The following is a 22716-nucleotide window of genomic DNA, read 5'->3' on the forward strand; positions in this document are numbered from 1 at the left end:
AGGTAGTTAGAAATCTAGTAATTTTTTTTTTTTTAATTGTTTGTTAAGCTATTTTTCTTACGTATTACGCAATGAGGGGTTAAGTTTTCTTTCAGAAAACGGTGTTTCAATAGAATTTTAATGTTTAATATGTAATGAAATGTAGTAGAGTAACTTCGTCGTGTAGCGTAGGTGCTATGCGCGTTTTTGTCTTTTATCTTCAATGGGGTTGTCATAAGTAAGTTTGTATGGAAAACTCCTTTTGATATATTTTTACACGCACTTTTTAACATTATTTCGTAATTCGGTCACACATTGTTAGTTGCCATTAATAGAATTTGAAAATGACAACAATTTATACCACTTGTAATTGTTGGCTGGTTTGTTGTATTCAATATAAAATTAGATTTTCCCATTTTATTAACATTAAAAATTAACTGAATACACTAATGCCTGTTTTCACTTACGACGAACAAGGCAAGTAACGTTCACCAATCTATTTTCACTAGGCAACTCAACAACTTCACATGTCTATGATACTTTGTCACGAGGCGGCGTATTCTTTTTATCTGTCAAGTGGTTTACGAGTTACCTAAACATTACGCACCGCCGAATCGGTGTTGAAACTTTAGGTGGCGCCTAACTTTGTTACTCATCACCTACTAATGGTAAAACCTTTTTTTTTCGGCATCACCATCATGAGGTCGGTTTAAGCATTTTCTAGGTATAGTGAAAACTGACACAGGATTTATAAAACTCAGTAACTTAATGACTTTATGACATTAATCACACAGCTATCTCAAATTCAAAAGCTTATGAATAGGCAAAATTTCGATTTTTTTTTTGTGAAATCATTCTTTTTGGTATTAAAACTCACTGTAATCACCTCTGGAATTGAAGGTCGATCTCTCGATCGACTTCGAATGATGATGGTAGCTTGCGGGGATGTCCTTGTTGGCTAAACAAAATTTTGATAACATTGCATAAAAGGTATTTAATTAAATTTTTATATATTAACTAACTGTGCCCCGCTGTCATCACGGGGAACGTAGCTATAGTATATCCAATGTAAAAAAAAACTCTAGCAATAGAATCAATATTAAACTGGACTGGATTGTTCTTCTTTGATATGAAGAAACAAAGGTAGCAATGTCCTACTTTTAATCTGGCGCTTTAAATAATAGATACAATAAGTCTCATAACACGCCATGCATTTTCTTTATTCCAGAATTATAATCCCTATTTTATGGACCTCAAGGTATGTCATACAACATTGATACTTTAAAAGATACTGCTTTTAACTACGGTAATAACCACTCAGGTGATCATTGCACCCTTAACTTTATTGAACTTTATTGGAATCTACATTAGACTTATCTGAATGTGAATATGTGCCGAATAGTATTGTTAGGCAAAAGCCTACCAATACAGATGTCAGCAAATAAGAATTTTTTTTTTTTGCACTACTATCTGTTTCCAACCAGCTATCTTATAATGCTCATTTTTTCGACCTTTATTGTCGGATTTTTTTGTTTGTTAACTTAACTAATGATAAAAGGATAGTACAAAAAAAAATTAGGTAAAGTTATGATATTGTGATTCAGGTTTTTATTATATACAGGTTTTTACTTACTGTTGAGTGAAGTTGGATCACCTTGAATCGTATCAAGCATGCTGTACTTATTTTTCGACAGACTGATCATTGAGTTGCTACTTGTTTGGACTGGATTCTTGGCACCTGAGCCATGACTCCAGGGAGACGCTGGAGCTAATTTTATATTACTAAGGCTCTGGAAATAAAGATTAATAATTTGTTATAAGTTTAAGTCAAGTAAAATAAATATATTACGACAGTACACGGTTCGCTCCTAAAGTAAGCGTAGCTCGTGTTATGGGTACTAATATAACGGATGAATTATATACATAAACACTTATACAGGAAAACACACTGAAATAAATTCATGTTTATCACAAATTTTACATAGCCTCTGCATCAGAAAGCAGGGTTACTGCCCACTGCGCTAAGCGGCTGTCTAAGTGTTTATATTTGTGACCCGCCTGGCATGCCTGCCTGCACAAAAGCCTCTATAACTTGTAATAATCAAATATAATATGGATTTAACAAAGCTAAATTTTTTGTGAACTTCTTGCTAGACCAGGGTCTATGTTGCATGGTGCATGTTTGGAACTCTAGTACCTTTAGTTTTTATTTAACGAAAATAGTTATAACCAACAGCTCACTACAATGTAAAAAAAATAACTTAATTACAATAATGCTAAAAAACTAGCATATACTATGCTTTTCGCCGATGATGTACGCGTGTGTGTTCGAGTGTATTGATAGTAAATACCTTTGGAGTAACAGCTTTAAGTTTAGAAGTGTCAACAGTGTAGCTAGTGCGTGGGGCCTTCCACTGGTTATCCATGTATGAGTTGGAGCCTTGCCTCCTGCCTTCTCCACCGCGTTTGCCACGATTATCCTCGCGTCGGAATCCACCCATAGGATTTGCATTCATCAACTAAATTAAATAAAAAAAATTAACATCAACAGGAACAAGAAAAAATAAGCTGACAATATAAACTCTTGTTTTTTTTCACCATGTCATTTTCAATTTCATCCTAATTAACCCGAAAACGATATATATGTTGTAATAAAGTTAAAAAAATAAAATTTATTATATTTGATGCTATTCTACTTGATGCTTCAAAATCAGCTAAAGTTTACAATGTTCTAAACCCCAGGAACCTTATACCACATTAAAAACCTGTTGGTAAGAACTTTTTCTCTATTAGGAAATGAGCTAATAATTTTAACTCTACTCCTGAACGCATCTACATAAAACATAGCTATGAACTATCTCGATCACGCAGCTAAAGGCTCAACAAACCACATCATCCCTTCGGAAGACACAATACCACAGACAGGCATAGATACTGTTAAACCAATTACACTATAATTTTTATATGGAGTCTAAAAAGCATCATCATTCAGCATGAAAAATTTAAACAGATGATATAGGATGGGCATTTGAAAAATACAAAACGATTTGCTATTGTATCTTGTTTGTAATAACTGTTTACTACTGCACAAATTAAAGTTTTTTTACTTTCTACAAGGATCTTCACGTAATAAAAATGACAGTGGTTTAATTAAGGAGACCTTAATAACATTTAAATATGAGTATAAAATTTGCTTAGTACCAATTTAACCGATTTTTTTATTTAGGGTATAATTAATTTTTCTATTATATATTATTGTCTAACCTCGATATTACGTTGGTGCTGTTCCGCTTCCTTCTGTATTTGATCCATCATCTTGGGTTGGGAATCTACCACATTCTTGGTGACCCACCGTCCCCGTCGCAGATCAATAACATCTTGGATCATAAAGCGCACTCGGTTACTGATCTTGTTGGATTTACGATCAACAATTTCTTGCATTCTCTTGAACACGCTCTCAAGCTGTTCTTTCACTTCGCTTTCAACTTGTTCTCCAATTGTGGTAAGCAGTTTGCAGAGGCATTCCAATTTCTCTTCTTCCAGTTTATCAATCAAATATGTCATACAATACACCATGATTTTGGCCGTTAGCATTTTCAATTTATACAGCTCACCTGAAAAGATTGGTATTGTTGAAAACTTTTTTAAATTAAAATTTTTAAAATCATTTTTTATTGCTATTACACCTTCCACTTCAAATTAAAACTAACTTCACGTCTATATTAAAGAAAATCTGTCATTTCATTATAAATGGAAGACCAAACTTAGAATTTAAGAACTGCATACAAATTTGATAGATTTACAAACTTCAAAGTTAAGATTGTCAACTTGACTTGAAAGGTTCGTTGGGGCCTTTGATTGAAATATATTATTATGTTTACACGTTAACTTAAATACTACAATAAACTATTAACGTAATCGTTTACGTATATTTAAAATTGTTAACTCGAATTTTATATAAAAAAGAATTGTCTTTGGTTTAACCGCGTGGATTTATAAGGAGTTAATTTTTATTATTAAAATTTAAGAGTTCTTATATCCAACTTATGTCATCGACGTTGATAAACTATTACAACTTATAATAATAAACATAATCATACAGGCAATCAAGGTAACAAACATATAAAGCTCAAAACATAAAAATAAAAATGAGCAGAAAAACAAACATAACCAGGATTATATTTTATCTTCGCGCGATGCGTGTTAGTGTTCCTACAAATAAATTAAACATTGTTGCAAAACATTATAAGCATTTTGCATCTTTTTGCATGTTCTCACGTTATAAAAGTACCACGCGGTTATACCGAGAACTGTATTTATATCAAGTAGGAATTATGGTGCCAGTTTTTAAATCTCGCTTTATCTTGCGAGAAAATTAATGGATTATATTCAATAATCAATTTTTTAATATTAATTACTAAAATTAAGATCTGCCACACCATTTTTTAATCTCTGCATTTATAAAATATTTAAATGATAGCAATCAATATTTTTTTTAAATATAGAGCATTGCCGGGCGTTAGTGTTTTAGGAATATGACTAAGCTTCACGGCATAATATGGTTGTTAATTTATAATTACTCAGACATGAAATAATATGAATTTTAAATAACATTTTGCAACCAAGCTTAATTTGCAGGAGCTACATAATAAACAAAGTAACTAAAAAAATGTATTAGCATTATGAAATTAAAAAAAAGTATCTAAATCAATTTGTTAGTTCAAAAATTGCATTAGCAAAATAAAATTAAAACATGACTAAGTAAAATATTAATAAGAGAGAAGCGAAATAGGAGCCGAGTTGTAATAGTATTGTAAGCACTTTTTTTCCCTAATCCATTTTTTTTTCTAAGGATGGCGACACTAGATGCAATGAAAAATATTAGAAACATAATGTTAGTAGGTATACGTTCGCGTGATATCAGCTGCGCCTGTGACACATTCGAAGTGGCACAAATTATAATAAAAAATTACTCGTGCATTAATAATAACATTCGCATAGCAATTATAAGAATTTCGTAGACCAAATCATTCTTACTTGTGGTGTGATACGTGGAAAACATGCAAACAAACAAACAGACACATTTTCGCTACTATAATGTTCTATGGATATCAGGAGACCAAATAAAGTCATCAAAACATAATTAAAATCTATTTACTTCGATGCGTTACTTTTATATTTATTTTCAATTGTGATGACCCAATAATAATGTGAAACACCAGAGTTTAAGTATGCAAAGGAAATTTGAACATTATAATAAACGCTGATTTATACGTCTTAATAAATGTACTACTATAAACTATTTTAAATAAACTTCTAACGAGCGTATAGCTTTATAGTAGGTACGATTTATAAATAAAGTTAAAATAATTTATAGCTTATATTGGCGTGCGCTCAAACAGTGTGCAGTAGTACCACGTAACTTTTCAAGTACGTAAGTAATTAACTATTTTTTTACATTACCTACAAAAATGCCGAAAAAATAAAATTTAAAAGAACCCCGTTCACTTTACCGAAATTTAGGCGGATAGAAAATGAGTAGGCATTCGATTTCGCCAATGTACATGAACTTTGTTCTCATTGTGTAATAAAGTGTTAAGACGAGCAATAAAATTATCGAAGGCTAAAATGAATGGTCGACTTTTGCTTAGATGTATAAATGGTAATTAGATAGAATACTTATGCAGCAACCAATATCTATGTGACATTTGCCCTCTTGGTGTTTACTTCACGGAATAACAAATATTTTGTAACTAGAATGTAATTATTTTAATAAACCTATTTCCTTCATCACCATTCGTGACCAATAACGAGTTCAGAACGAAAGAATTGTAAACATATTTACTATGCAGCACAACTTTCATTAGTGGCCAAATTATTTCCATCAACTAATTTTTAGCTTGATGTACCCAGCTACGCTGTTCTATGCCTGAGTCTGATATTAATTACCGTTTATGAAATAAAAGAGAAATTTGAAATTAATCCATCGAATAATTTTCGACTTTTTGCGAAAAGTAACTTACGGGAGCAGAATTTTTACTTTTAAATATTTATATCCGTCGTCACTTCTTTAGAATAGTATGTAGAGGAATTAACGTTTGCATAATCAATTAGTTGGATAAATGATATTTCGAAATTGTGAAATTTTGCCATCTTTGTAGTGTTTCTTTTGATTGAATAATTTGATAAAAAAACGGTTATTAGGACTTAACTATTATAGTAAGACATCAATTAAGTCTTGCGGACTTTTTTGTCAGTAATAAATAATCACTGTCACAATAATATACAGTTTATTATGTTATATACCATCAATAATCTTCGCGATGCACGCCAATAAAGCTGTCAGCATATTTTTTTACGACATATTTAACATTGGTCGTCATATTTCAGCCAATTTCAAGAATATTTTAATTATACTTTCCTCATGAAGCGCAAAGCATACGTATAGGTAGTTTTGAGTTAATCGCGTTCAGATAGATAGACAGTTTTATAATAATATGTAGTGAATAGTGATTTCAAACTAAATTATTCTTATGTTTTTCGGAATACTAAATTGTTTGCAATGTTAGAAAAACATATGTTAATTATTTAATGATATCTAACTTTAATAGAAATCTGTAGTTTTCACAACATTGTTTTTGTTTAGCAAAAGCAAATGCAAGTTCACTCTATCTAATTATTAACAAAAGCATAATTTATCATAAGGTTAAAAGGTTGTTGAATTATAATTACTTACCGATAAACCTAACATTTCCAACAGATCGCATTCTGATGCGCCTATGTTCTTCAGATAATTGATCTTGAATCTCTTTCTTCTTTGCCTAAGGGGATAAAAATAATATTATTAGTTTTATAGATTTCAAATATAAAAAATTGTAACGTAATGTGGTCGTTTCCTATGGGTCTTATAAGAAGGCTCTCGAATCACTGAGCGGGCGATGGAAAGAGCTATGCTAGGAGTATCTATACATGAACAAGTCAGAAATGAATAGATATGTAGAAGAACTAAGAGTTACCGAAATAGCTCAGCCAATCGCTCAGCTATTTCAGCTGTAGAGAAAGCCGCTAGGAAAACCGTCGGACGTTGGTTCCTAAGGTGCTGGATCGGCGAGTCAGCACCGGTAAACGCACTGTAGGTCGGCCAACAAATGCTGGGAAAAGCTGGGAGCCGCTGGAAACAAACGGCCCAGGACCGTGGAATTTGGAACTCACTACAAAAGACCTATATCCAGCAGTGGATGTCAATCGGTTGAACAATCGGTTGAACTGGTGGTGATGATGATGATGATGATGATGATGATGATGATGATGATGATGATGATGATGATGGTGGTGGTGATGAAAAGGTAATGTAAGAAAAATAATAATTTCCCCTTTATGTTAATAACTTTAAGCAAGTACTTACAGGATCAGTACTCTCAGCTAGCTCCTTCTCCATTCTCAACACATTTTCATCCACCTTGTCAGTGGTGAATTGGTTCTGACATTTGCTAATGATGAGTGCACGGAAATTGACACATTGGTCGGGAGCATTGTCAGATGGTACCTGGAAATAAATTTAGTATGTCAAAAATCGTGAAAAAAGTGTTATTACCACTAATTTAATAAAAGCGAAAGAAGTGTTCGTTTGTTTTTCCTACCATCACGCAATAAATCAACTTGATTTTAGGCATAGAGTTAATTAAAAGGACGGAGAGTAACATTGGCCGCTTTTCAGCGCAGGCAAACAAACAGTTCCTCCGGGATTGTAAAACCGTAATAATCACAGACAAAGAACGTGGTCAACAGCTAGTGATTTAAATACCTTTAACATAGACAATTTGCTACACATCGCGGCGTAAGCTTCGGAAAAATTGGGCTCTTCAATAGCCTTCTCAAACACCAAATCAATCACACCCAGAAGGCGAGCCTGGGTGTTGATCTCAAGACCCTTTACTTTATCTAGCAATGTGTCGAATTTTTGTGGTGTCAGCTTGTTCAGGATACCACGGAACTTCTTGTACAGGTCCTGAAAAATAGTGTATGTCACAAAACCGAAATTTAACAATATATATCTAATTAAACCTTGGGAACCTAAACTATATATTTCATTCCTAAAAATCATATTATAATCATTATTTTATGGATCGAAGTTTAACTAATCAAAGTTCCTCTGACCAATTTATGCCGCGTCTCTAAATCACCACAGATTTTTCAACTACGCGGGTTTTTAGTGCACGCGGGTTTTATAGTGCACAAATGCGTGCGAAAACACAGGTGCACTATTTATTCCCTCACTCTCATACTACAATGAGACTCGAGGATCAAACATGCTAACCACTAGATGTTAAATCTCTCAAATAATATTGTGCATGAGTAAACCTAATAACAAATATGTACTATAAGCATAACAATTACTGTCAACAGTTGTTTTCAAAGTAAGACAGATCAAATTACTTGTTTTCGCAAAATGATATTTGACGCGGTTTCTACACTGACTTATGGTCTTATGTATTAAAATATAATTATCATTAATAAACTTTAAAGAAAATATAGATAACTTGACACTTGTCAACCAACTTGGTTGCATAAAGCTGTCTGTCTAAATGTACAAATCCTAAAGAATCATAGTGCCAATTTAGAAAATAAATAGAAAAGCAAATAAAAAATATTAGTCACTATGGAACATGAGTTAAAGGCCGATAAACTTCCAAAGACAGGCGCTTTGGAGAAGCAAATAGGCCCTGAGCCGGTCTGCGGAATACCCAAAAGCCTGGCGCAACTCACCCTACAAACCTATTACAACTACCATACACTCATTCGCTGGAGACAACTCCCACGAATGGACTCGAGTGCTAATAAAACCATTCAACAGAAGGGCCGCGTCTAAGGCATTAGCACTCAACAGAAAAAACCTATGCATCCTAATGCGAGCGCTTACGGGGCACTGTGGGCTTAACAGGCAATTGTTCAACCTAAAGCTGCAGGACACAGATCTATGTCGACTCTGTAAAGAGACTGCGGAGGTGCTGCTGCACTTAATCTGTTCCTGCCCCATGCTTATGCATAAACGCAGCACTCTTTTGGGGAAGCATATAATACAACCAGAGGATGCTAAACTTCTTTCAGCAAATTCCTGGCTGCGAGCAATGCTTGCTGGGAGATCTAGGCAGCGGCGTCACAATAGATATTAGCCGGTCGACGTGACACCAGGGACCAGGCGAACCTGAGCCGCAAGCAGATGAAGATGGAACATGAGTTACTTTTGTTAATTACCTGAGTTTTGAACTCATCCTCGGTAAGGCTGCCCTTCTTGAAACGAGTGGGCCTCCAGGCATCCTTGGACTGGTTCAGCTTTACTTCTTCACGTGACAGGGATATAGAAATATATTGGCGATGTGCACTACTTCCACTGGGTTGAGCGGCCAATTTCATGCTGCCTTTACCTTTGAATTGGGTGGATAAATAATATTTTAAGCACTATATACTTCAAATTGAATGATGAATTTTATCTTTTAGGCAGGTTTTTACAGTAAAAGTTTTCAATGGTTACCCAATGCTTGGTGTCCTTTGAATTGATGGGAGATTACTTTAACAGGTAGTATATTTCAAGAAAGCAATAATAAAGCACAGATAAAGTATGAAACTTGATAAAACACAAGGGAGAGAATACTACAAGAATTTAACACCCATAGCTGAAATGTTCCAGCATTTTGTAATGATCAATATAATTATTTTATTATATTATAATTATTATTATTATTATATTTATATATTATAATTATATTAATTATAATTATTATTATAATTATTAGATTACCACTCTGTGGCATATTTCTTCCATCTTTCTTTGGATCCCTTGGTGTGTTGCTCCTTGAACCAACACCCGAATTCTTCGCATAGTTGGGTAGAAGAGAATCAATTATAGGTCTTGAGATGGTATTGAAGGTCATTGGTTCCTGAATTGGTGTACTCTAAAAACAAACAATGTTTGCAGAAATTAGACCATGAATTATATAACAGAATAAAAAATTAAATACTTTGCAGTAATTATGCTTTATCAACATACCTTAATTATATTGCAAGCATCAAGTAATGGTATATTGGGCTTATCTTTTGTGAGTGGGTTCTCTTTCACTTGCATCAGGAAACCAATGTCATAGGATTTCTTGCCAGATTTGTTGAAAGGTGACCATTGATCTATAATAAAACAAAAAAATCTATAATACAAATGGTTTACATTTAAAATTCTGCTTTCATACATATATGTTGGCAAACCTAAAACAGTTGGATTGATTTATCATTTTTACCACAGTTGCAATTCTATTTAAGAATAATTTTATATAGGTTTAATGCCAAAGTTCCCATGAAATGATTAATTTTTTCACAGACAGGTGTGGTTGGGTTAGCGTAATTCCTATATTTAGTTTATAAAATACACTAATGTGTTACCATCTGAGTATTTGTATTTTGGAGCAACAGCTACTGGTGCTGCTAGTGGTGGTGGTGGTACTGCAGGTATTTTGAACAAAGGTGTATCTGTGTTGGCTGGTTGTTCATCATCTTCTGCAGTTATTGGAGTTTCTACCTCATCACTAACTTTATTATCAGTCTCATCATTTCCATTTTCATAGGATTCGGCTAAGTTTGCCTGTTGCTCGTTTGTTGGTGATTTGCTTGATTTTCTATTATTATTTTTTGCATTTTTTATTTCTTTTTCATTTTTGCAAACTTCATCATTAACTGTCTCAGCCTTTGTGACTTCAGTAGGTTTTCCATTGGCAGTATCTGGTTCTAAATATGAAAAGATATCAGTAAAACGTACAAATCAATATTTTATTAGTCATGATATTACTAATAATGACTATACCCATAAATTAAACATCACACAAGTACATTTATTATACATTAATTTTTTTATGCAACTTTGCCAATGAAGTTTACCATAGGTAATTTGATGGAAAAAAGATAAATACTTAACAATAATTATTAAAAGATAAACATTTAACAATAGTTATTTAATGAATCCTAAGCTTTCCTTTTGGATATAAAATATATTTAAATATACAAACCTGTTTTATTATTGAGGTTTAAATCTCTCATCTTAGAATCAGGATGATTACGTGCTACACTTGCAATTCCTTGGGTTAATTTTACTTGGGCTTGAATAGCAGTAGACTCTGCCTTTAATTGGTCTTCAGATTCTAATGGTTGTTCCTTAGCTAGCTTTTCAATGCTTGCTGATAAAAGTTCAGTGGCAGTGGGTGCAGACTTGGCAGGGAATGTATTTTCTCTGCTAATCACTATCTCAGGTTTCTTGTCAGCAGTATATGTTTCAGTCTCAGGTTCAGCAGGTAATTGTTTCACTATGTTTGTAAGCTCTGTCCCAAAGTTATGATTTACTTGACTAGTTGAAGGATTGATAGGTATCAGCAAACTATCAATTGAACTAATCTCTGAAAATATTGATTTAATTTATAGTGCATAGAAATGATCATGTACACATAACTATCCAAATAAAACTCTTTTAATGCCACTGTGGAATTTACCATCAAAGTTAAATATACTTGAAATTTTTTGATGTTTAAATTGAATTACATAAATGACCATTTATGTTAAAATTAGAAATACAGTTCTTAATTGAGGATTAGTGAGCTAGACTTAATGGAAAAATCATATGAGACATATACAAAGCAATGATGCATAATCTATAAATTTATGTAGTGGTTACTTTCACTTTGAATGTATAGTATATTGACCTAAAATTACAATATTATAATTATATTTATGACTGCTATTAAATCTATATCCTCAGATACTACTGTTCTAGATGCAATACTCATTCCACTCTCTTTAGTCCAACTAAATGTGGGCAATATGTTTAAGCATTCATGTCCCAAAGTGAATGAAAGTTATCTTCATGTGCTTATGGTAATGTCGGCAGCAATGGAGGTCACCAATGTAGAAATCAGTCTATATATGTATATTATTTGTTAGATAACAGATAATAAGAAGTCGTACGCGAATATAACACGACTCGATTAGCACTGCAAAATGGCAGGGACGAAATCTCGAGTACGACGTCTTAGGACTAAAATCTAAATCGAGTTTTTAGATTAACATATTTGAATGTATGACACATTCAAATAATGGGTTTTTCGCTAATTTTTAATATAGACTATTACTTTCGGTGCACCAAGTTCGAAGTCTATAAATAGAGACGTGAGGTATTTCCACGTGGGAGTTGTAACTCGCACTGTACCTGAGAATATTCGTCTAAATAAAATATGTGGCACTGTTAGCTGAATCACAGTTGGCAAATATATTAATTCGAAATAATAATTTAGAGGAACCTTAATTCGTAAGGAGCAATATGGTAAAAGAAAGTCCACTCGAAAGGTCACTCAAGGATCAAGAATAACTTTTAGCACTCGTTTCACATTTAACACTTTACTTATTTTATAACTTAGATAAAACTTTTATTCTATAAAATGCTATATTATGTGTATTAAGTTGTAAAAAGCTTGCAAATAATAATGATTTAAAAATATTTAAAACGCAGCCATGCATGGTACGACTGAGAACGTAAAAGCCGCCATGTTGAATCGTTCCATGTGGATTGCGGACAGCTGCCTGACTAGTGTTGTGCGCAGGCCACTGAATCGATCGATTTTTCGCTTTTAACGATTACTGGAAGTAACGTTTATATTAATTATTTAAATGAAAGAAAAACATTGGACAAAGATTGGAAATGTAATTAATAAATTAGATACTAGACACATACTTGCATCTATAATTAAGTAATAAAAATTATTGTTAATTTTATTGATGAATGGTGTGACTAAAAAAGTAAAAGCTACTATTTTGAATCTTTCAACATTGATTATGATTAGTGTTCTGCGCAGATCGCAAATCGATGGATGTTTATATTTTAACGATTATGGAATAGCATGTTTCTTGAATTTTTAAATAAGAAATAAAAATCATTTTTCACGTAATTTCAACATTATACACTACAGGAACACATGATTTTATTGTGGTTCAGTTATAGGTTATTTTAATGAATTAATATATTGAAAATCAAGAAAGTGACTAAAACGCTATCCACATTGAAATATTAAAGCTATTAAGATACCATTTTTAATATTTTAATGTGGAATGGGGATTGCGGAGAGCTGGGCTACTAGGAGCATTTTGTGCGCAGGTACAGAATTAATTAATGTTTCATTTTTAGCGATTTAATACTGGAAGTAACATGAATATTGATTTAATAAAAGAGAAAAGATTAATAATACAACTAGTGCTATTCATACATTAGATGTTATTTTTAGGGTACACTATTCTTGAATAATAAAAGCTTCGTGTGTTAATGCATTACTGGGACTATTTTGTAGGTTTGGTAGCTTTTCCCGAAGATGGCGACTAACGATAATGCATTTAAAGACCTATGTATTTGTCGGTGTATTTTCTTTAATGTACAGGTATTGGAACGTCTAAAACTATCACGACACCACTACTAAGTTGACTTTGACATCACATCATTAAATTAAAACAGTGAATATGGCAAACAAAACTACAGCAATGCATTTTTATTTATAATAAATTTTATATTGTAATTTTAAATTTATTAATTAACTTAATAGGAATAACTAGGCTGACATATTTCGTCCACATGATTTTTAAATATTATTTTTTGCAGCGGCTTTTATTGCGACGATGCAAAAATAAAAACAAACTAGAACTATAAAATATCAGAATTCTGAATCATTATAGGAGACAACTCAATAGCTTGAGTTTTTGATCCTGTAGCTTTACAAGATTGTCATGTTATACCTAAATACAAAAATATTGAAACCCCTTTATATTATGTTCTTTGTTGTAATATATACTTATTCAAATTAAATGCATGAAGTCAAAATGGGTGTCTCGCCGGCCTTGAACGAACAGGTCATGAGCTTATCACATACAGATAATCATTGCTCATATATACTGGTACATTCACATTACAAGATAACTATCATTACTCTAAGCAAAAAAAAATTTGTGAATTTGCAAAGCTGTAATACTTTATGATACTTTACCAAAGTATCCATAAAAATCGATCTATGGCAAAATAATGTACGCATAGTAGTACATCACTGTTACTATCAGCTGCGAGTTTAGCACACGTTGAATTTACTCGACTATGATCTATGGTCAAAGTCGAGACTAACGAAAATCAGTAGGTATGATGACTAATAAAAATAACTGCCCTATGATGTTCAGAAGTATCTACTATATCCAAAAAATATATTTTTACTGCAGAAATTGAAGGTTATATTAACTAAATAAAGTACAATTAATATTTAAAAAAAAAAACCCGCGAAAACGCGCACCGGGTCTTATGGCCTAACTTGTGACGTCGTAATAGCACATTAGAGCTTTATTATGTCCTTGTTCCATAGGTAAAGATTATTAATTTTCATATTGATAACAAAAAACTTAGCAACTGATAAGTAACAAAATACTTGATACAATCAGTTTTGATGTTCAAGCGGGACAAATTATGTGACGTCATAATTTTGGATACGGCGTATTACGTGTCATGGCGGATAGTTAGATTATGCAATTTATTTATTGAAAATAAATACTCACTTTGGATATAAACAAAAATATTATTTAATAATGAAGTACCAGAAGGTATATTAATAGCGCATTAAGTAGCTACCGTTTTATTTAGTGTCCAGTTATTTGAACATTTCCCCCCTGTGTTTGATCACTATTTTGAAAATCTGGTAGGTATATAAAGAATTTGGTTTTATGCTCTGGAGGGTTGAGGTACTACAGGTAAACTTAGTACTACTATTATCAGATTATGTAGGGAGGTACGCACTTTTGATTCAGTTTTTGAGTTTATTCCAGTTTATTTTTATTTAACTCCCTTATTTTGTTGTTCGCACATTGCGAGTCGAGCCTCTTGTAATATATTTAAGTAATCAATAATAACTGGAAATTAGTGATAGTGAAATGATAACAATAATTATGTAATTATTTTATTTTCAAATTAATTCTTATGGGTGAAGTCACTTTATTTTTGCAAGAATTTTAAGAAGTTATTTAATTATTTTTGTTAGCTTATGTCTGACACTGAGAAAAAAAAGTTATTTAAGTAATTTTGTTTGCTGATGACACTACGATATCTTATCTTGTAGATAAAAAAAATTATGTAATTCAATAAAGATAGTTCGCGTCTAGTAAAAAGAGCTGTAATGGTATCAAAGGGCAGTTAGCGATTATGCTAGTAATTACATAACTACGGCAGTGTTTAGTTTTTCATAAAAAACAATAATATAAAAAAAAAAAACAATTATTCATTTTCACAATTTTACACTAAATAAAAAATAAGTATTGATTAACTATGTCATAATTGAGTAATTTTATAGTAAAATGTAAATTTTATCTGCTACTAAAGTTACTAAATAAGCAAATATGTACAGTACAGCAAATAGTAAAATTTGTCAACTGCGCAGGTCCATCCTCAGAGCTCTTTTTAAATATTACTACGCGTTTTCTAAAAGCTAAAAAATCTTGATATCCAATTAAAACCAGTCCCCTTCTAATAAGAAATATTATTATATACCTATAATTTGGTTTAAGCAGTAAAAATTCAGTAGTTTCAATTATTTACCCAGGACCTATTATATTTTTTGATCAAGGGACGCCACCCATTAACGGCGCAATTTTTCAGCATAAATACTCACTTTGGATGCAATGCAATCGTAATGGGATAAAGTTGTCAAAATCCATATTCGCTGCCAATATATTAGGACTCAGTGCTTAGCGCTCCTCAAATGAGCCTTGTTGTTTCGAACGCAAATAAAATAATTTGTGTGGTGTAAAACACAAACCTGAATGAATATTACGAAATGTAATAATAAATGTACGTGACCGACGTTATAGTATTTTTAATATTTGTAAGTAGGTTTTCAACACTTAAAGTGTTGACCGAATGCACATCTAGACAGTTGTCAGTCAGCACGCGGGTCCTGTTGCTTCAAACAAAGGTGAAACACAAAGGGCGAAGATATAGAGATTACTTCTCAAAAGGATTATGTTATCAATTCCTGAATATGGTTTCTTAAGTATTCTGCGTCTGCCCGCTAGCGTCCTTCACATTTAAAATTTATGATATGCGTATTGTAGTCAACAAGACTATAGGAATAAATGAATAAATGCGAAGCGATTTTTGTCCGCAAAACGTCCATTATTATACGAAGTGAAGTCTTGTCGACTCAAGTACAAAACCAAGCCTAAATTCTGATTTCATTCATGCCAGGTTAGATCTCACAAATTCTGCTAATTCGCGCACGATGAATTAAAGACAAATTTAATTTATTAAACCCCAAACACAAGCAAATCTATTGTTCGGTGTCCTTGTTAACATGACAGATTACGTAATCAAGACTCCATAGATACTAGCTTACAACTTTATATATTTATTTAGTTAGAATTTCTTTACAAAGTCCCAATATTAAAAAATATGTCCAATAAGCATACGAAAACTGCACCATCATCAGAATGGGGTTCACCTAGTTTTTATTGTTCTTTGTCTTAAATATATGACATTATCTTTTCGGAGTTATGTGTAATTAAATATCCAATGAAGATCAGAACATTATAGCAGGTGTCGTTCGGGCCGAGTAATGAAATAAATATCAGAGAACTGGCAGCATCTTCCTCTGCGCTACTACTACCAACGTGAGAGATCCCCATAATGTCCACAAGGGTGTGCAATTTGCACATAGCCAGCGAGGTGGATACGGCCTTAGCCATGTCATTCGTTAAAGAGACCGGCAGAGTGATTAATATCTCGCGACAGCAATGCGACAGGCGTAAATCTTGCAATCACTGCTGTCAAACGTCACTTTTCCATACAATAAATAAACAAAAGTGACGTTTGACAGCAGTGATTGCAAGATTTACGCCTGTCGCATTGCTGTCGCGAGATACTTAATCTCCCTGCCGTTGCCTGTAGTGCGCGGTAATAGATAAAGTTGTTGATGATGATAATATTATACGATATTTTCATTACTCGTTTTTCATTCAACTTGACCTGTATGAAAATGAAATCTTCGGGAAAACAAGCGACCTCGTTGATTCTATAATTCTATTTATTGTCGCGAATCGACATCACTTTCGACTTTCGCTAAATTGCATATTCGGCGGGTTTCATATAAATTGTTTATAGTTTATTTTCAAGTATTTATTTTTGTTACCGTAACCTATATCCTATATGACAATTGATGTAGCAATAGTTCACAAGTGTTATTAAAGTTTTTTTTTATTAAACCTCTAAAGTCAACCAATATGACTTCTTTTGTAAATTTATCCTGTAATAGATGAATATATTTTTTGGTAGGTAGTGTTGAGTATAGAAGAGCCCCGACCAAAATATACTTCTCTTTTTTTACAGTTTACTAATATCGTAGGAAATCATTATCTTGACATAGACAACGTGTAAGTATGACAATTTTAGAGAAAGAACAATCAAGACAAAATAAGAAAGATAAAAGTTTTTCAGCTGACGTTGTTGCAGTTCCCGAATGGTTCACCGGCTAGGTAGATCCTCCATAAATTTAAAATGCAATCCTGTGTGGGTGCTGTAAACTGATTGTTGGCTAATACAGTATATTTTTGCCTTTCAATGAGTTTATTTTTACCTACATTGTAACGACCAAATGGGACGAATGACGTCCGTTTTTCTTTGTTTGGAACGGAGGGAACTTTGTAAAACTTCAATGTTCGATAAAGTTTTCTTTCGTAAATATAAAGAGCCAAATTTAAAAATTATATTTCGTATGACAAATGTTGGATAGATTAATGTAGGACGATAATTTAGTTTTTTTTTTGGTAAAATATAATATAGATAATTAAGTAGTTCACTAATGGGTACCGCCCGCTTTATTAAATGCCAAGTGTAACAAACAACTAAATCTATTAAAAATCGAGTTTTAAATTACATAAATCGAACATTCAGTTGATACAATTATGTAACTATGGACATAGTTACTGAAAAAAAACTATAGTACTATAGTTTTTTGTAAATATGAAAGGTATTTGCAATTTTCTTTCACACAATTATTTGATAAAAAAACTATTAATTACATAACTAATCGTTTCAGTTTTAAATTTGGAAATCATTACACATGTTTTTGCCATGGGGATGATGTCATCAAAAAATAAATGAAATAGTTTGTTTGTATTACAACCTGATCATACAGCATTGAAACTATCATATATACTCGTAACATTCCATTATCGAATAGGTTCATTAACGGTAAAAGACACACCACTCTATTCCTACTCATGAGCCCCCGATCCCTACTCGTAGTCTATCAAAATGATCATCCTAAATTAGACGAAGGTTAGGACATAAAAATTAACTAATCTTTAGACAAGTGGAGATTTTACAATATCCGTAGTGAGTTCTAGTTTTGCTAGTACATTTATACCTCGAATAGAAAAATAATGATAATCACAGAGCCGAAATTAATATTATTGTTGAACGACCGAGCAAAGCGAAGTCTTAAGAGTAAACTTGGACGTAATTGCATCTTGTCAGTTTATTCGTCTGTTAAGAATTCGAAATAATAGTTGTTTACCACTGCATTTGCTGCATTTTGTTTTTGGTGGTTTCGTATCGTTATTATAAAATGAATTCCTTTATTATTTTTTCTATATCCGAAAATGAAAGAAGCTAATCATGGACAACTTAATCGTTACAATAATCAAAACCGAGCCGTGCCGCCGCGGGCTTACGTCACTGGGACGGGAGTCGGGGGGCGAAAACGCTAGACAAACGCGATGCCCGTTACCATACTTAGTTCGTCTTAGGCGCTTGATCAAGTGTCGCCAGAAGAACGCGTCGCGCTCGCAAATCCGTAGTGATTATTACAATATCCGAATTTACAAATTGTGAGTAGAACAAAATGGTGCAATACAGTGTTTACTGAGAATTACGGCCTTTGGGCAGCCCAATGAATGTCGTATGAGCGCGTCTGCGTGGTTAAGGGATCTAGAGTCCTAAAGTCTCTAATAGTGTAAAAGGACAATCAAAGACTGCATCATGACGTCCAGCTCCCTATTCATCCAGATTGCTCCTTCATTCGAATAGGTAGGAAACCTTATTTCTTTCTTTCGACGGCCGAGTGGCGCAGTGGGCAGCGACCCTGCTATCTGAGTCCGTGGCCGTGGGTTCGATTCCCACAACTGGAGAGTGTTTGTGTGATGAACATGAATGTTTTTCAATGTCTTGGTGTGTATATGTATATTATAAGTATTTATGTGTATTATATTCATAAAAAAATATTCATCAGCTATCTCAGTACCCATAACACAAGCTACGCTTACTTTGGGGCTAGATGGCGATGTGTGTATTGTCGCAGTATATTTATTTATTTATTTATTTATTTCTTAGGACGCAGGATAACAGACGATAGCTTGGAACCTATACCCTATGGATAGGGTGACCATAATTATGTATATCAAAGTTCTAATCTTTCGAAATCGTTTATGTCTGTATTCCAATTTTAAACCTGCAGAAACCAACTGTACTTCCGGTTTCCCTACGTCCTTATTCCTCTCTCTTTTATCTCTATATCTCTAGATTATGATTTGATAATCGATGTCCTTGCCGAAATTTTGAGGTAATCTGTTGGGTTTAGGCGTATGATAAATTTCAGACAGAGTTAATTTCGAATTTGTAATATTAGCTAAGAAGTATTTTTATGTGATTTCACAAGTAATTTCATTGACAGTATTAGATTATGCCTTATTGTTTATTATTTCGCGCCATTTATAAATACAATAATTTCGTATGATTTTCAAATGTAAGAAACGCTTATTTACAACATTTTTATAAATTAGATCAATGTACGTTATTTATTTATGTAAGAATGTTCATGTATATTAATGCAATTCTTAGTAAAAGATGATTTGATTTTAAGTTTTAATTCCTATATTATCGTTTTTTTAGTTGACTAAAAAAACTACTACCGCACTTAATTTTCCTAACTGCAGATGTAAGTCGTGCTATTAACGACAATGAGTGTAAAACAAAAAAATCTATAGATGCAAATCATGTAGCTCTTGGCGCAATATGCGATCAATTGGAGTCATTACTCACAATAAATGTCAAAATTAGTTCGTCAAAAGTTCGACGTGAACGGTATATTTATTTCGTTAAATATTACAATTCGGTATTGCCTGAACATATTTCATTTCAAAATTTAGGATACACTTAATTTATTCACCTACCCAGAACTATTGATTTGTCTTAGGTGCGCCGTTATAGAATATTGTTACAATTTTTTTATGTTCATAGAATACCAGAATTATACAAATTTCCATAACATATGCTTCACAACTTGAAACACACAATATAGCAGTTTGCATAGCAATTCCATAATACGCCTGCAATCTACATTTTAAGACATTTTAAACGTAGAACTAAATATCCAGGATATTGGTAGTACTCTATAAAACAGTTATATACACACATGCGCAAATATTTTAGATGTGAAATGGTTTAGGTATATTAAATACTAACAAGTGATTAGATAGTACTCACCAACCGGAGTAGGGCCGTTGGATTTGGGAGTTTCTTGCTCTTGGTCCTTGGGTTTTAAGGCAATTTTTTCCTTATCCTCCGACCGCACTCGTTCCCTGGGTTCTCTTATTCTTTGAGGCTGCGGCGCGGGCATTTCAATAGAAGATGGAAGAGGCGTAATTGATGCGTTCGTTGACGTAGTAGACGTGTCATTAGAAGACGTTGACAGAGATATAGACGCCACTACGGGCATATACGTTGGAGACGTCACAACCGCTTGTATATTAATCATATGTTGAGGAACTATATTACAACTCACTATATCTGATTGCTTTTTTGATTCATCTTGAGGCACATCTGGTTTGCTTGGATTTTGTGTTTGTTGAGTATTAGTTGGTAAGTACTTATTATCTACGGCTAAATGTTGACTCTGTTCACTAATCTTGTTATTTTGTTTAACATTCATAGATATTTTAGGCACTACTACAGGACTATCCGATATGGCCGAAACTACCGGCGTTTCGTTGAACTCTATGATTTCGTTTTCTACAATCTTATTTTCATTAACATTTAATATTTCAGACTTTACTATATTCACATTATTTATTGCATTTATATGAGGTTGTATAAGGCTTGCAGTTGTAACAGGCACTTCGACTGTTTTAGTAACAAAGTTCAATTTACAAGCATTCTCACTCGCTGACGGCTGGTTAGCCGCTTCATTAACCATTCTCCCAAACTCTTCGGCAAAACTATGTGTCGGCTCCTGTACAAATTAAAGATAATTTAATTAATTTTATTTTCATTTGAAAAGCAATAATATTTTAGTACCTTAAAAGTGAAAGGAACCTCTCTAGAAGTTTAATTTGTGTTGTAAAGAAAAGCATTCTTACCGGCGGGAGATTTTGCCCTTCACTGGATTCACCACTCAAATATTGACTATCATTAGTATATAGTTCAGAGAATATATCTTGCTCTGTAAGAAATATGAAACAAAACTGTGAATGTACAAATATCAAAAGAGTTTAACGATTATAATTTTTGTGCGTATTTTATGCATTGCACTTCAAAAAATAATATGCAATCAATCTGTAGAATATATTTAGCCCACCCACAAACCATCCATCCATCTTATATTAAACATTATACAGAACTTTCTCTGTGAAATCTTGGAGATGTCTCTTAAAAAGTTCAAAGTTTGTATTTAACGTAAGCTTATAGAAAAGTCCTATTATAGTATAAAGGACTACGTAATCGATAAAAAAGCTTGGGTGTAAATGATAGCTTTAACCAGGTTGCTCTTCTAATAATTTTAAATGACAATGTGAGATGGTGATAACAAAAAAAAAACACCCGGCTAAGTTTGTTGTGGGCTCCTTCTTAGAACAGGACGCGTTTGGAACCCTCGTAGCTTTTACTTTTAAGTTTACGAATATGGTTGTCACCATTATCTCACTACCGTGTAATTCTTATGTACGCATCAAAAGTGCCACCTATGGGCCTACTTGAATAAAGATATTTTTGACTTTGACTTTTGACTTTGACCTGATTAAAAACGAGTCCCATCAGGTGTAGGTGTTAATGACCGACTGCTAAACCGACTTGCACTGCAAGACACGGGGGAAGTATAAAGGCCAATTTCTACCCATGGATGACCCCACCAGCCTGATGGCTGAAAACCATAATTTATAAACAGAGCAAACCTTCGCATGACATGCAAGAAACGTGCTGCCCTGTGTCCAAAAATATGAGGCAAGTATTATGCATCAATTGCCTGTAATTACACCTACATTATGCCCTACAGACGAACTTATAGCTGCAGAAATAAGCAAGTCTAGGTAGTACTTCCTCGAATGAGCTCTGTCACGAATAGCTCTACTGCTACTAAAAACATATATCTATATATTAGAAATAGAGATATTTTATTATTTTTTATTGTTATTTGCAGACTTAGATCAACGATCTTCAACCTCAACAACCGATTGAGTTGCGGTGTTGCAACCAGGGCACATCACACTGGCCCATTCTACCCTCTGGTCTCGAGTGAGTATCATTCTTTAAAGTTCGTTTTTATTTCCAAGATAGTAATTCGAAATAACAAATGTTGCATACTTTTTCCACTACTTAAATACAAGGAGTAAGTTTTAAGTAGCTCCCGAGGATGTCTAACA

At 33.1% G+C, this 22716-nt stretch overlaps 1 protein-coding gene across 12 annotated transcripts in view; it reads right to left on the reverse strand.

Moving 5' to 3' along the window:
* Nucleotides 1-22716, reverse strand: part of LOC120636263 (eukaryotic translation initiation factor 4 gamma 3-like) — a 71517-nt gene that overhangs the window by 18735 nt on the left and 30066 nt on the right. For 9 of the 12 annotated variants that reach the window (XM_039907663.1, XM_039907662.1, XM_039907668.1 and 6 more), the window contains 14 exons: nt 21439-21521; nt 20567-21311; nt 11031-11414; nt 10411-10752; nt 10028-10158; nt 9779-9932; nt 9235-9404; nt 7784-7987; nt 7385-7525; nt 6716-6800; nt 3244-3593; nt 2331-2498; nt 1613-1769; nt 857-937 (listed from right to left, as the gene is read on the reverse strand). In XM_039907663.1, the coding sequence (XP_039763597.1) occupies nt 857-937; nt 1613-1769; nt 2331-2498; nt 3244-3593; nt 6716-6800; nt 7385-7525; nt 7784-7987; nt 9235-9404; nt 9779-9932; nt 10028-10158; nt 10411-10752; nt 11031-11414; nt 20567-21311; nt 21439-21521 (3195 nt within the window). The remainder of the gene's footprint in view (nt 1-856; nt 938-1612; nt 1770-2330; nt 2499-3243; nt 3594-6715; nt 6801-7384; nt 7526-7783; nt 7988-9234; nt 9405-9778; nt 9933-10027; nt 10159-10410; nt 10753-11030; nt 11415-20566; nt 21312-21438; nt 21522-22716) is intronic. The other 3 variants (XM_039907660.1, XM_039907657.1, XM_039907661.1) reach the window with 2 other exon arrangements.

Source organism: Pararge aegeria, chromosome Z (assembly GCF_905163445.1).
Source record: "Pararge aegeria chromosome Z, ilParAegt1.1, whole genome shotgun sequence".
NCBI classification, from domain to species: domain Eukaryota; kingdom Metazoa; phylum Arthropoda; class Insecta; order Lepidoptera; family Nymphalidae; genus Pararge; species Pararge aegeria.